The following is a 16,667-nucleotide window of genomic DNA, read 5'->3' as shown; positions in this document are numbered from 1 at the left end:
TAAAGTGATGGTTCGGAGTAATTCACCCTAGGGTCCTTTGCACCATGACCTCGAGCCAAACACCCCCCCAGAAGCTTTTTTCACCTGGGTCTAACATTGGGAGAGTTAGCTAGAGTAGCGTTATCAGCTGAATAGCTTAGCGCAGGGGCTAACGGACCCACGTTTGTATCTCGTAAATGACCCCACTAATAATGCCCGAAATGATACCAAACGTCTACACTAGTACAAATAGGTTATGCTCTCATAAAACGATGGATTGGAAAGTTTGTAAGTACACCAGAAGTTTATGTAAATAACACTTGCCTGTTGGCTTCTGCTCTCTACTGTTGTTGCTGCAGTAAGACGAGTGCTTAGGGCCGTCTACAAATTACAACACCGAAAAGAGATGCAACAAAAATATTTATTAATTTAACTTTTTTTTTAAAGTAAGTGCTGTAGTATAACTAGCAGGAGACAAATAATAATTGAGGTAAGTTTGGAAACATTACCTTATTTAATCATTGAATTAATAAATATTTTTGTTGTAACTCTTTTCGGTGTAGTAATTTGTAGACTGCCTACTCTAACGCACCCGTAACGCTTTTAACAGCAACAGAGAGCTGAAGAGAGCAGGCAAGTGTTCATAAACTTCTGGTGTACTTACAAACTTTCCAATCCATCATTTTATGAGAGCATAACCTATTTGTACTAGTGTAGACGTTGTTATCAGTTCGAGTAATTAAAGATACAAAATGGCGTTATCCCATTAGCCCCTGCGCTAAGCTATTCAGCTGATAACGCTACTCTAGCTAACTCTCCCAATGTTCGACACAGGTGAAAAAAGCTTCTGGGGGGGTGTTTGGCTTGAGGTCATGGTGCAAAGGACCGTAGGGTGAATTACTCCGAACCATCACTTTAAGGCCAATGCCCTCGCCTAAAAGGCTGGGGCAGTGAACAGTGCAGTGTCTGTAGAAATATTGGATTTTTTTTTCTTCATTTTAGGCCTTTATTGACAGGACAGCTGAAGACATGAAAGGGGAGTGGGGGGGGGGGGGAATGACATGCAGCAAAGGGCCGAGGTCGGAGTCCAACGCAGGCCCGCTGCGTCGAGGAGTAAACCTCTACATATGGGCGCCCGCTCTACCAACTGAGCTATCTGGGCGCCCAAAATATTGGATTTTAAGGTTGGTTTTACCCCAGGAAAACATTGTATCAGACCGGGCAGACTATGTAACTCTATGAGATCACGTAAATATGTATGAAGATGCAACCTGTTGCTGGATAAAAGATAATTATTTCTTTAAATTGAAGGTGCTGAGGTCATAAATGGATCAAGATGAAATAACTTAATGTAAGATCTTACCAGCCACTCTTTGGGCCACCAGACCTTCAACGTTGAACACTTCATCTTGCTCACTGTCTCTTGGCTGTGGTGATGCTGAAGCAGCACTGGGGCTTCTCTGGGGCTCAAAAACCTCTGCAGACTGGGACAATGTGCTTGGTGGGTAGCTGTTGATGGGCTTGAGCTGGAAGTGACCAGCTATAGTGGGGGAGGCTTGTGAGGAAGGACCCGTTCCGGCCTTTTCAGATGTGTAACTCAGAGATCCCTGCACAGGCGCAGTCTCTGGTGTATTAGGCTTCCCAGGTGACATCTGAGCCGGTGACGAGTGGCTGGCCAGGCTGGACATGGGGCCACCAAAGTGGGTGTGAATGGCGACATCAGCCTGGGCGGAGGGCCTGGGTTGGCTCTGGGAGAAGGATGGCTGGGTGGTCACCACAACATTGTTTTCCCGCAGTGGAGCACTTTGGGACTTTGGCTTCAGCGGACGGCCTGGTTCCAGGTCCAACATGAGGAGATTAAGGGTTTCAATAGATTGCTCAATTTCTTGCTGGGAGGCACTGTGGCGATGAGGGAACTGTGGGAGGCTGTGGTGGGTGGGCATCGCTGCTACAGAAGGAGGTGGACTAAAAGTAAAGCCATCCGTTACTGGCTCATCTGTTACGCCAAACTGCTGCCACACGAGACCCCGCTGGACGGCATCCCTGCTACTGGTGGTGCGGGTGGGAGCTTGTGGCATAGAATTTGACTCTGCACCAAATGACTGAGAGCGGTACAAATTGCCGTTCTGCGTTGCAATGTAATCACCCGAGGATGGGGCTGAATCACTTTGGGTCAAAGTGACAGGTTTGTTGGCTATGCCAACCTGTGGCTGGATGGCTTCCAGAGGCTTTTCTGGGACACTGCGCTCCAGATACGGCACATGCTCCTGGCCGTTTACATGTGACCCAGGCTGGTAGTAAAGATCGGCCGGCGTAGCCCGACCATCTGTGGAGGAAAATGTCCCTAGACTGTCAACACTGTTGCCCTCTTGACTGGTAGGCAGCTCATCATCTAAAATGTCCGTCTCACGGTCAATGCTATTGTGCCCATTGACATGGACCTGGGCAGGGACCAGGTGAAGCATGCCTCCAACAGCAGAGGTGGGGTTGGACAGGTAGCCCTGTCGATGCATGGGCCCCTCCAAGCCGCTCAGCAGCTGCTCCAGCTCCTGTTTCTCTTGGGGACTAATTGGTTGTTGTGCAGCTGGGGCGTGGTGATGGACTGAGGGTAGCTCCTCGCCTACAGGAAGGTGTGCCTGGCTCACTGTAGAAGCCAGAGTGGCTGCTGCCGCTTCATCAGTTCGGTCAGTTTTGATGGAGGCAGTAGAGTTTCCTGAGTCGCTGCTCACTGACAAGGCATGGTCAACCGCAGGAAGGGCATGTTCAACAGCAGTGGGTGGGAGGCCATTCACTGTGACCGTTCCTTCAACAGACTCCTTTTTGCGAACTTTGGCGTAGAGGCTGCCGTCCAGGGGGCCTTCGGTATGGATGACTTCTAAAACAAACAAGAATGACAAAGGCTCTATTAGAATTAGATTAAGCCAAAGACGACAATCAACAACCATTCAGCTTTCCACTAGGGCTGCCCCATTTTAGTCGATTAGTTGACTAATCGGTCATTTTTGTCTTAGTCAACTAAGAATTTTTTAGACAAGAAGTGATTTTTATTCTTTTGAACTTATAGCTGGTGAACACAAACTTAAAAAAAAATGTATTGCATTTTGCATGATTGTTTGTGGAAAACTAAGTTTTACAGATCTATGGATTAAATCAACTAATCGATTAGACGACAAAATCATTAGTCGACTATGAATTTCTTTAACCGAGGACAGCTCTACTTTCCAGAACCCTTTCATTTTCAATCACTCAAGTATCTTTAGAGCCAAAGTACTTTGGCTATTTCAGAAATAAATGTGTATTCTCTATGCACACAGGATTCATCAAGACACTAGAGTCAGGAACTATCATAGAGAGAAGCAGGGGTATCAGGAGATTGTGTGGGCGTGGCCAAAACAGCTGCAGTTAAATTAAATCCTGGCTCATGGCCACCTATTCTACCAGCTTCAGGAAATGAGTAGGGTTTGTGGCATGCACTGTGGAAAAAACGATGAAATCACAGAAGCCTGCACTTTCTCAAGCCATTTGGATTAATCTGCGCCACCTGAGGGATACGGGCATAACAGAAGAGGAATCAGTTGTTGATTTTATTGTTGATCCCCTGAACTGTGAACAGGACAAGCTGGTTTAGAAAACGGATGGATGAATGGACATCACAGACTTTAAATCGACTGATTTGCTCACTCGTAAGATGGAATGCTGCAATGCAGATGGTGTTCACTGAACACAAATGCACATGCTCGCACGCTGTACATACACTCATGCACACACCGCCACAGCAAAGTCCAGTAAAGAGGAAGTAGGGTGCCCCAATCAGAAGAATTTAGTCATCACTGGAAAATAAGCCTCACTGAGAAAGGAAGGCCTCGAGGCTTTTCCTGGCTTCCGATACCCAAAGCAAAACAAAATCTCGACATACTGAGAGTCACACTAAAGAGGTTGAAACACACACACACACACACACACACACACACACACACACACACACACACACACACACACACACACACACACACACACACACACACATACAAGCTTGTACTGTTTTCTGCCAAGGTATTGTGCAGGCGTCAGATAATTCCTCTTCTACTGACCATTAAAGTTCCCAAGAACTAACTCATGATGAGGCTTGTTCTGATAACCCAATCAGATTCTACAGCTGGAATAGGAGGTGCACAAAGAAGCTGTCTGTGCCTCTGGAACTTATAGATAGCTCCATCTCAGCTTTAGTGAATACGGGGCTCTGTAATGGAGCTTGGTGGGCGTACACAAGCTGGGTACTGCAAGGTCTCCTTGGCTGGCCCGGGGCAACTTGCCAAGGGAATGGCGCACTGGGGCGACCGCACTGTCAGACTGCTGATGGAAACAAATCTGGTGGCTCTTGGTCACAGGCAAACACAGTGTATGTTTTTCTGCTGCTAATCCAGTGAGTTTGTTTTGATTGGTACATTGGTGGACCACATGCAGGAAAAAGAGGCTATGTTAGCTTCTAGAATGTCCGATCTGATAATGGCCTGCATGCCATTTGGACAGTGTATCTTCAGTGTCAGTACCTGTGGTCTAGTCAGCTCAGTATAGTTGTCATCATTAGGGATGTAACGATGCATCGTGAATCGCTTAAAAATCAACATAAATGTGTAAAGATTACAACTGGTTGAGATAAAAAAAATTATTTCCATGCAATTTTTAAACAGCCCAGGGCGTAACTTTTGATTTCACCTGTTTGACTTCTGACGTCACTACGTCTTCTTAGTTTATTTATTTAAAGATTTTTTTTCTATTTAGTTATTTTGATGTGGGAATTGTTTAAAAAAATCTAACTTTTTGCTGAATTTTTGTTATTTAAGATTAAATAAAATTTGTTGTTTTGCCGTTTATTTAAATAAAGGAATACTTTTCAGCCATTTTTCTGCGGCTCATTCTGTATGAAAATAGTATCGTGATTAATCCTGAATCGTACATCCTTAGTCACCATTACCATAGTCAATACAGACCATAGCCCAAAAAACAGACCAATTATCATGCAAACTCTCCGATTTCTGGTAGCTGTCAATGTGAATTCTCCACTAAAGTCAATTCCATCTCCCCTGAAAAGCTATCTGCTAAGACAGGAGGCTCCAAATCAAGTCATCATAACACATTTATATAGCCCATGAAACTGCTAGTATCAAGTTTGGGACTGTGGATGCATTCCCGTCCACATGAGCACATAAACACATAAACACACACACACACACACACACACACACACACACACACACACACACACACACACACACACACACACACACACACACACACACACACACACACTTTTAATGCATCAGCCATGCCGGTAAACATAGACATAAGTCGTGAAAGAAGAGCTCCCCTCACTTTCTCCATTTCAGCACCTTTATAGTCACCTGCCCCTGGAGCCAAATGGGACTCGTGCAATTAGGATGATCAGTCACACAGTTTAGCTGACTTCACACCGGGAATGCCTGAATTACAACACTTCAAACAAATCACCTTAAAGTAAGTCAAAGCCTTGCCAAAAAAAGAAATAAGCAGAAACCCCTCCACAGGAGGAGGCTCCCCTACCTGTGTGAGCAGTGGACAACCGTACAGTCCCAATCTAAACTGAAAAAAATCCCTGCAGAGTATCCCCCCGGGGTGGGACATGAGGGATTACAGCAGGAGTTGGAGGAGTGGGTTTTGGCTACCGTTCTCCTCCTCCCTCTCCCTCAATAGCTGTGTGTCCGGATCAGGAGAGCTACTGCTGCTGCTGGCTGCTCGCGCTAGTCTAAAGGCTGCCCCTGCTGTGTGTGTGTTTGTGTGTGTGTGTGTCTGTGTGTCTGTGTGTGTGTGTGCATGTGGGAGGTCTGTCACAAAAGCCTGTTTGACGGTAGATGTGGGATGTGGGAAGTGTTGTGGGGGTGTAAGGGACCATTGAAATAGACAGTGGTGAAAGAAGTATTCAGATGAGGCAGTCCTGCATTGAAAATGTTACTTAAGTAAAACTATGTAAGTATCATCAGGAAATTGTACCTAAAGTATTAAAAGTGAAAGCACTCAATGCAGAAAAATCCTCACGTTTTAGAATCTGGAAACGAAAAAAGCGTCAAAAACTTATTCTGTGTAGCTGGACTTGTAGGCCGTTATATTGTTGGGTAGTTTCATTTATATTAAAACATTGTATTTTATAAACTACATGTGTTTTGTGTGCAAAAATCTAAAGTAACTAAAGCTGTCAGATGAATTTAGTGGAGTAAAAAGTACAATATTTCCCTCTGACATGTAGCGGAGTAGAAGTAGAAAGTGGCATGAAAAGAAAAGACTGAAGTAAAGCACAAGTACCTCAAATCTGTACTTGAGTAAATGTACTTGGTTACATTCCACCACTGGAAATAGAGAATAGAGTTTGATAGAATGACATCAGTCCCTTTGGTTAGGCTCTCTCTCACACACTTCTAGTTTGTTACTCGCCCACGTTGTGCAAAGAAAGGTTGTGTCTTATCCAGTGTATAAGACATGTTTAAGAAAAATATCGTTCTGAAAGAACATAATAGGGCATATACCGACGTCGGTAGAAATAAGCCCTTTCCATGCACGCATATACAGAGGTGCCCCTCCTTTAGCCCGCTGGTGTCGAAAACACTCATGTAATGGAAAGAGTTACTTCGTCCAACAACATTGGTCCAACATTTAACGAGCTCTCTCCAAGCTAGGAAGCAGGGAGAAAACTCCACCCTGCTGCAGGCAGATGGAGAAAACAGAAAAGCTTAGTGGGTAAAAAATAGAAAAGAGGAATACATTGAGTGGCTGCTGATCTGATATATAGTTAGAGGGGCTCGTTGTCTTTCTGGCAAAGCCTAAAAACGATGAAGTCAAATGAAGATGATTTACAGCCGTTGTTCACTTGGATGGAAGGATGGTTTACAAATGCAACATACTGTAACATACGCACACAAAACACAACCCTTTTCCCCCCACAGTTTGAAAGCCCTTCAGTCTTCTGTTCTATATCACCTAGCAATCTGTACACATTAGCATGCAGGACAGTCCCTTTACTATCGCACACCACAATCCACAACAATTCCACACACAGGACGTCACTCTGGCTGATAACAATAAACATGTGATGTTGGCCTCTGTGGCGGAATGTAATTAAGTACATCTACTCAAGTACAAATTTGAGGTAGCCTTGTACTTTTCTTCAGTCTTTTCTTTTCGTGCCACTTTCTACTTCTACTCCGCTACATGTCAGAGAGAAATATTGTACTTTTTACTCCACTACATTCATCTGACAGCTTTAGTTACTAGTTACTTTACAAGTTCAGATTTTTGCACACAAAACACATGTAGTTTATAAAATACAATGATTTGTTATAAATGAAACTAGCCAAAAATATAACAGCTATAACAGCTGAAATGATTAGCTGATTAAACTTAGTTGATTGACTAAACTGTTTGGCTCGTGAGGGTTTTCCTAAATTGAGTTCTTTTACTTTTAATACTTTAAGTACATTTTCCTGATGATACTTACATACTTTTACTTGAGAAACATTTTCAATGCAGGACTTTTACTTATAACAGAGTTGTTGTTTTTTTACAGTGTGGTATTAGTACTTTTACTTAAGTAAAGGATCGGAATACTTCCACAAAACTCTCTTTTCTATTTACACGCTTGTATCAAGTAGATTCAATGGAAGTCGCATGATTCTGTTTTCCCTCATTTGACTCACAGATTTTCAGACTAACTCTTCTTTTCTCTCTTTCAGCTCTTTCTTCTCTCTTTCTACCCCCACATCCTTCTCCTGGCCTCTCACTCTATTCTCTCAATGATGATGATGATGGTAACAACTGCGATGAGGCCAGCTGTGATCCTATATGGTCCCACTCTCACATCAAATAAAAAGCCCAATTTTAGCCAGCCCTCTTTATCTGGCTCATGTCTTCACTTTAGAGACGACGTGACGTGATGAGCGAATTACAGGATCCCCATTTGTACTACAGGAAATCCAACCCGTCACTTTTTACGCCAAGCAGACTATTTATGTTGAGACTGCTCCTCTGTCTGCTGCTGTTTTCATTTGGTTCGAAATGAACACACCACGTAAGCCTCTGCAAATAACCTTTGACGGTGTTCCTTCCCGTGATAAGAAAGGGCATGTGAGATATCTTACAGTGAGTGTGTGTGTGTGTGTGTGTGTGTGTGTGTGTGTGTGTGTGTCCACGGTGGTGTGTGTTTTTACATACTCCCCAGGAGGGAAATGCTTGCTCTGTGATCACAAGCACATTAGTCAGAGGAGAATGTCTGCGACTCCGAGCCCATCGCCCTGACTAATTATACAACAGCAGGAGAGAGCGAACCATGTCTGACCAGTGTGGAATGACCAACCGGTTGCACTGCTACATCCTCTGCATTAGAAATCCTTAGGTTTATCACTAAAACATTAAAACAAAACAAGCACAACATGATCCTAAAAATTATTATCCTAAAATGCAGTATGAGTATCAAACTGTAACGTTGCTGTGTCCATGTTAGGACACCGTTCGCAGCTATTGGCCATATATGGTATATATATATATATATATATATATATATATATATATATATATACATTTTTTATCTACCTTTATTTATACAGGTAATCTCAGTGAGACTCAGGGTCTCATTCTCAAGAGAGACCTGTTTGGGACAGGACACAACATCAGTTACAGACTAGTCTCGCTTTGCCAGACCCTCCTCCAAAGCACCCTGAAGGAGGGTCTGGTTACTCCACACAGCATTCGGAGATGGGAGGAAAACGTGCTCTGGTTTAATGGCATTTCTTTAAACCACACAGAGCCGCTGCAAAGTTGTGCGACAGAAAACTCAGATTGGACAGATAGGCTAGCTAGCTGTCTGGCTTTACCCTGCAGAACAAATTTTAAATTCCAACACAAAGAAAGTGGAAGGAAACGGAAAATACACGCATCCGGCGGAATTTCCTGCGGCACCGGAGCAATCCCGGATGTGTAACGTCGTGCATATAGACTAGTTACAGACAGACAAACAGATTACAATAGTATTTGCAAGATTTACCAAATAGTATATACAATATTTAAACGAAGGTGCCAAGTAGACTTAAAACACTAAAACACTAAAAACAATATCAAGATTCCAAAGATATCCGGATACTTCTGGTCTGATGCCGGCAATCGCGCCCAAAGTGCAAATAGAAGTCATTTATACACATTTAATAATCTACGTGTGAATATTCATATATGTACATCGGTCGACACTCAAAGTGGAAATTAAGGAGCTTTTACTGCATCATTTAGAGTTGTTGAAGCATTAGATTTCATTGAGAAAAACAGAAGTACGGTCCCGGATGTGTTGACAGCATCAATGTTAATTTGGGCGACTTGTTAATACGGTTATTAACTCTAATAAAACCAGCTGTCAGTCAGTCAGTTAGTCAGTTAGTCAGACATTTTTTTTTAATTTGTAAAGAAGAACATAACATGGATTTTCTGCATTTTCACTCTGTTTGCTCGAAACGGATATGATGCAGTCGCTGTCAGCGGTACCGTATAAACAGAAAATATTGAAGTGCATCATTGGTAAAAAAAAAAAAAAAATTTGATTCTGGGGGAAAGAATCGATTTAAAAAATCGTTGCAAAAAAACACAATACATACATGAATAGATTTTTCCCGTACACCTATTAGACATTAAACAAATATTGCAGACGCACAACATTGTAGATCAAAACTGAACTCTACAAAATAATAAGTATTGGATAATAAGTGTTTGAGGTGGAAGGTGCTGCCAGATATTTTGAGGTTCTGCAGGCCAGATGGTGCAACTGTGTGACCTCTTGATATTTAAACTTTCACCTCTGACCCCTGTGGCAATAGATCCCCCCTTTACAGCGGAAATAGCATGTTTCCCGTCTAACTTACATGGACAAACACGCCATTTGCTACTCTGTGCTTGGGTGTGAGAGTGTGTGGGCATTCCAAAACAGTTGTGTGAGTGTGACATTAATGAAAAGCAATGATGAAACATTTTCTGAGAACGTCCCCTCAGGCTTCCACTCCTGCGAGCGCTAATAGCCTGACAAGAATAAAACTCTCTCAAGTGTATGTACATTTAAGAATTCCCGCTCTGAGAGAATAAAGAGCTTCAGTAACTGTACATGATAGTCTAACAGTATGTAAGTATAGCCTGGTGCCATATTTGGTAAAAGTATAACTATTGATTTGGTAAGAAAGCATGCCTGTACTGTGTGAGAGATTACTGTGGCCTTGTTAATGATCTACACAAGAGGCTATTACGTCTTCTGAGCTGGGCTAATTTGACTTGTGAAGATCAGAGAAGACTGATGACTTAAAAGAGTCAACAGAAACCTAGTCTATATCGACGACGTTCCACTTCCGGGATTGTTCAGGTTCCGACGGAAATTCCGGATGTCTGTTACCTTCCTCTTTCTTTGTGTTGGCATTCTAACCTCCGGTGGATTTGTGAGGACTATGGTTAACTGCTCCTCAGATCTCTGCAGGGTAAATCCAGACAGCTAGCTAGACTACCTGTCCTATCTGAGTTTTCTGCCTTACAACTTTGCAGCAGCTCTGTGTGGAGCGAAGCGCCACCCATGACGAGTTTTCTGTTGCACGACTAAAACGACTTTTGAACATACACGTTACACCAAAACAAGTTCCTTCCCGAGGCTATTTTGCAGCGGCACCGGGGCACCGCCCATGACAATTGTGATTGGTTTAAAGACAATAAACAAATAAACCAGAGCACGTTTTCTTCCCATCCCAGAATGCTGTGTGGACTAGCCAGACCCTTTCCCCCCTCCTAAAGGCTAAACTCAGTCATCCAACATTTGAATATATTTTTTACATTATTTATTTTAAGGGGAATTAAAAAAGTTCAACTGGGAAAAGTATCAAGGGAAATTTCACACTTCAAGGTGTTTTCCCTATTGATTTCACTGTTTTTTAATTCCAATAAATGCAACATCTTTTGAATATGTGTTACATATTTGTGATTTTAATACTGATCAAAAATAATTGTGATTATGATCCACAATGGAGCAGAACTAATGCCAATGCAAGGACTCCTAAGTTGAATTTGGATGTGGATTGTCAGTACATTAGTGGAGAAGCACACCAGGATATACAGTACATTTAAATACACCTTATTTATTGCCAGCATCAATAACCCCGAAACCTTAGTCAAATGTAAGTACAGGAACTCCTTCTAATGAACACTTGCCCTGCAGTTCATTAAATATACATCAAAGATTACTGTGAATCAATGTGTGAGTGCAAGCTCGCTAGGACTGGGAAAACAAAAGCCAAGGTAATGGGAGTCTGGTTGGGAACCGGGGGAGGATAGTGATTGATATTGATATGGATGTTCTGTTCACCTTTAAACCAGACTTGCATTGCCGGACCAATCACAATCGTCTTGGGTGGTGCTAAGCCACGGACACAATGATAGCGCCTCTGCAAAATAGCTTCGGGAAGGAACAGGTTTTGTTTGGTTTTAGTTTTAGTCGTGCAACAGAAAACTCAGATAGGACAGATAGTCTAGCTAGCTGTCTGGATTTACCCTGCAGAGATCTGAGGAGCAGTTAACCATAGTCCTCACAAATCCACCGGAGGTTAGAACGCCAACACAAAGAAAGAGGAAGGTAACGGACATCCGGCTGAAAATGAGGGACATCCGGTGGAATGTCCGGCTGCACCTAAACAACCCCGGAAGGGGAACTTCGTCGATATAGACTACTACTACTACTACTACAGGTAGCAGTATCTCCCATATTCAGGTGTCTTGGTATTTAAAAGTGCTGTGCAACATAAACTGTAACCTGCCAGCAGTGTTGGGAAGGTTACTTTGGAAAGTTACCCTATTTAAAATGTGTAGTGTAACTATTTCAATTACTTTATCTAAGTAATGCAACTTATTGCATTTCATTAGTTTTACTTATTACATTTAACAACATTGTTTTCAAATGTTTAAACCTGGCAGCGTTAACCTTACAGCAGTACTCAACACTGACTACTGTCAAACTCCTTTTAAAATCACACGAATTAGGAATATAATAATTTCATTTTGAAGAACGGCCACCAGACAATCACATCAAACTTAACTAAACGGCTGTGGCTGGAAATGGAAAAGAAGACATATGCATATTCCGATGTAACCCCCAATGTAATCCTAAACATTTTCATAAGTAACTGTAATTTAAACACACATTTTTTCCCCCAGTAACTGTAACGGACTACAGTTACCTTTATTTTGTAATTAAATTAACTAGTAACTCCCCAACACTGCCTGCCAGCAGTAACCTGTAGCCAGTATTGGTCAGAGGTCGGGGCTATATTTAGCACAAATACTACTGAAAACAAATGCATGGGCTAGACATAACCAACACCCACACATTCCATGTGCTATATATCAGCCTGACAGATCATCCATGCAGAGCATTATGTTTCACTCTGGATGAAGTTGTGTCTCAGGAAAAGCCATCAGTGGTCGTTAGCAGCACGGCTGCGTAGGGAAAATCTTGAGGGCCAAATGAGGAGAGAGTCTGATGAGCTGGCTGGAGCTATCTCGTCACGGAGGTGAGGAGAAGCTTTGATGGTAACTCTCGCTAGCTACGGTCTGGAGAGACTGCAGACACAGGGACACTTCATTTAGCATGAAGCCTTGGCAGTTTCTGCAGATCCTCCTTTAAGTCAGCTCTCGTGCTAATCAGCATGGTGGTAAATCATTCAGACACAAACCTTGTCTTGCTCCTGACCAGATACCTCCTGGTTTTAGAGCTGCATGAACACGATTCTTTACACTAGGTTCAACTGTCAAGAATCTTTGGAAAACTTTCAGTTGATGAAAACTTTGTGATTATTGGGATGTAGAATTTTCCAGTGTCCCAAATGACAGAAAGAGAACGAGGAAGAGCAGCGCATGAGAGTAAAAAAAAAGCTCTTAATTGTCCCAATCTAAGAGGCATTTCTCTGGCCCCTGGTGGAGTTTTTGTAGTTTTTTGTAGAATTTAACTATAGTTAAACAGTATTGGTCCACAATTTTCCAAACCTGTTCAAAGTATTTCTTGACCGCCTTGGCCAGTTTGAAAAACAAATGTTTTTAATAGCTCACAAGAAAGGGCAGCCCAAATTCTCTTTTTTTCCTCATTTCCCTCAAATTTTCTTCCCAATCTGGATTAGCCAGTTCCTTTGTACTTAAATTCATCAATCTGCCGTCTCAGTCCCTCTGTTGGCCTGGACATTGTGTCACCAGCAACTTCTTTGCACCTGCCAGCGAATTGAATTCCCCCTGCTCTTGAATTTTCCCTTGGGATCAATAAAGTATCTACAGTATCTATCTATCTATCTATCTATCTATCTATCTATCTATCTATCTATCTATCTATCTATCTATCTATCTATCTATCTATCTATCAGCAAGGACAGAAAAGATGACTCAACTGCAATGGCCACTGACAACAGTGCCCTGTACCCGGCTCACAGTAACCTTTTCTCGTCTAAATTTAATTGTAAGGCCAACTAATCTTAACTGTCGTGACCGTTCTTCAAGTGACAGCAGTCAGCGTAATTTTGTAGGATATCATAAGAATAGTTTTGCATATGTTTTGGTAAGATATCATACAAACCTGTTCATGAGAATGCGTTGGGAATGCAATGGTGGGAGGTACAACTATCTGGGGCTGAAAGAACCTAAACCAACTGATGAAGGTGCACATTTGAGAAAACTGGACTTGGTCAGCATGTGTTCCTTGCTGTTAACTGGCAGTATAATGGCTAGTATAACAGAAAACAGTGTTATGACAAAGACCAGGAAAGGCGGGTGCATGAATAGAACTCTTTAAAAAGAAAGATAATAACAAGGGAGGGGAGGCCAGTGCTCCCAATGGAGCCAAAATGAAAGTGTTTGAGTTCATGCTGAAAACTTAGTCCCTTTCTCCTTGTAAAGTTCATCTCCCGTGTCCATCTACCCCTTGGCTCAGGAGGGGTCTATTCAGTACGCTGAGTGACCAATGCAGAACGATGCACTGGGCCAATAACAAACCCGTAACAAGACAGTGGTGCCTGATAAAGAAAGTTCAACTCTTGGACTTTGTCTTCCTACTTTCTTCTCCCATTCTTAGATTTTTTTCTTGATTCCTAGTGTCTACATAAGCGTCATTTATTTATTACTGCGTTTAATCACGGACCCTACGCCGGACCCTATGCCGCAGCCTGACGTGCACCTGACGGCGACGCACGTCGGCTGTGGCTTGGTAGCATTGCATTTCACCCTTCTCATGCCTGGGTTCTCCTTCTCCATAAACAACATGAAACCAAGGAGAGGGTTAACTGTTCCTGCTACAGATTTCCCACCGTGGTCAGAAAGAACAGGGGAGACACTTTGTTTCTCCCACTTTGACTCTAGAGTCTGTACTTGCTCCGAAGATAATCACCATCACTCTCTCACTCGCTCTATCACACACTCCCCACACATGCCGGCCGCGCTATTCTCTTAAAGAGATTGACGCACACACCAACGCACAAGTATAAACTTCCGGCCACTTAAGTAGGCTACGGTGAAAGCTCTGCATGGAGCCTCCACAGAACCATAAATCACGCTTAAGGCTTATTGGGACCAGTTGCAGGCCTATGCAAGGCCATTTTACACCAAGCAAGTGAGGAAGGTGTGTACCAATGTTTGACTGTCAGCTGAAAACAGTGGCAGTCTGCAGCTGTCTACTTGAGGTGGCTGCAAAACAGCAGTTAAGATAGAAAAGTTGGCCTTACAAACCGAATCATGTCAAAAAAACAGACGTTTAAATGTCTATATCATCCACAAAAAAAGGTTAACCATCATATAAGATAAAGTGAATTCTAAGGAACTCCTTCTTCAGCGCAAAGACATCAACACTGGATAGAAGATCTTGTAAGAAGCGCTTGTGGAAAGTGATGAAGATTAATTATGTCCTGGCTCTGCTATGGCATTTCAGCCAGATCAGCTGTGTAAAGATGGCTGGAGAAAAAGAAAGAGTGAGAGAGAATAGTCTGGCCAACAGCTGGAGGAAAGCTGTATCGGTGAGGAGGTAACAGACCACTCATTTACTCCCTTACATTATGGACGGCAGATAAGTCTCTCACCTAGGATTAGCCAAGATCTGCAAAGATCTTTACAATACTCACGCTATAGTACAAAAATACGAGTACACCATCATTTTTCCTGGGTGAAATTAAGCTTTTAAGGATTTATGTATTACAAAAGTATCAATCTGAGAAGTTACTAATAAACTCCTGTCCCCCGGCAGCAAGGGTCCAAACAGGGACACTCCACAACAAAAGGCACTTGTTCTTTCTTAATGTCCAATGCAGTCTTTTCATGAAGGCCTTTATTTTTCTGTCTTGGCGATTATGCAATCAGTTGAGCAAAGTTTGGAGTCAAAGCAGCCTAATCCGCCCAAAGCCTCGGACTAGACTGAGGGATTGATAGCATGGAAGCTTGTTGCCAACACAAAAAAAGACCAGACGTTTAACCTCTGCATCTTCTAGGAGAAACGCCACGGCCAATAACGTGTCATGGGGGGTGTCAGAGTCGGCTGGGAAGTGTCAGATGTGAGAAAGTTCTGGCCGGCAGATATCATGAGATGGGGACATCTGCTGTTCCACAGCCTGATGTTCACACTCAAATCAATTCACACAGACATGTACGAGTTGATCTCATTTTCATTAAATCATGACACAAGTCATCTGGAACAGTATGGCTACCATAACAACATCTGCAGAATGGATTCATGCTATCCTCGCTTATCCAGCTGAAGGACCTGTGAGCAAGATGTTGACTTCAGATCAAGTGCGCCACTCTGCAGCTGACCCGGACCTCCTTCCATCAAAAACACTTTCCCTACCAGATCAATTAAAGTGTCTCATTATTATTAGCATTTGAGCAGGGCGAGCAACGATTATTTTGACTGTTTTCTCGATTAATCGATTAGTTGTTTGGTCTATAAAATGTCAGAAAATGGTAAAGAAATATCAGTGTCTTCCAAAGCCCAAGATGACGTCCTCAATGTCTTGTTTTGTCAAAGATATTCAGTTTACTGTCACAGAGGAGAGAAGAAACTAGAAAATATTCACCTTTAATAAGCTGGAATTAGAGAATTCTTACTTTTTTCATAAACAAACGACTCAAATCAATGAACCAGTTGTTTAAATAGTAGGCGATTAATTTAGTAGTTGACAAATAATCAATTAATGGATTAATCTTTGCAGCTCCACATTTGAGCATGATTCTACAGTGATCAGAAAAGACAAGAGGGCCATGGCAACAGTTTGAGTTCAGGAACTTCAAATGAATATTGGCTAAAGGGGCCAGGTGAAGTCAAATACTTATTGAACACTAATCATTCAGCCCTGGCAACAGTGATGTGTCAACAGTGCATTCATTGGGAATTCGTAATGGCTATATTTCACCGTTGTCTGCGGTAATTGACAGCTCACCTGGCTCTTAAGACCACAGTGCTCCCGGGCCAACGGACCATTTGAATCTCAGCCATCCGTTGAACCAAAACATCATCAGCGGTGATGTCATCCTGTTGCATCAACTTCTATCCACCAAGGTTATGTAAACCCCCCCCAACCCCACCACACCCACCCTGTCTGTATCTCAGCAGGCAACACAAATAAAGA

At 42.6% G+C, this 16,667-nt stretch overlaps 1 protein-coding gene across 11 annotated transcripts in view; it reads right to left on the bottom strand.

The window, feature by feature from the left end:
• The window catches only part of tns1b (tensin 1b), a 247,597-nt gene that overhangs the window by 31,448 nt on the left and 199,482 nt on the right, over positions 1 to 16,667 (bottom strand). For all 11 annotated transcript variants that reach the window (XM_039817480.1, XM_039817472.1, XM_039817471.1 and 8 more), the window contains one exon: positions 1,343 to 2,854. In XM_039817480.1, the coding sequence (XP_039673414.1) occupies positions 1,343 to 2,854 (1,512 nt within the window). The remainder of the gene's footprint in view (positions 1 to 1,342; positions 2,855 to 16,667) is intronic.

This window comes from Perca fluviatilis, chromosome 12, assembly GCF_010015445.1.
Source record: "Perca fluviatilis chromosome 12, GENO_Pfluv_1.0, whole genome shotgun sequence".
NCBI lineage: Eukaryota > Metazoa > Chordata > Actinopteri > Perciformes > Percidae > Perca > Perca fluviatilis.
The sequence above is the reverse complement of the archived record's forward strand: the minus strand, read 5'-3'. Positions and strand labels throughout refer to the sequence as shown.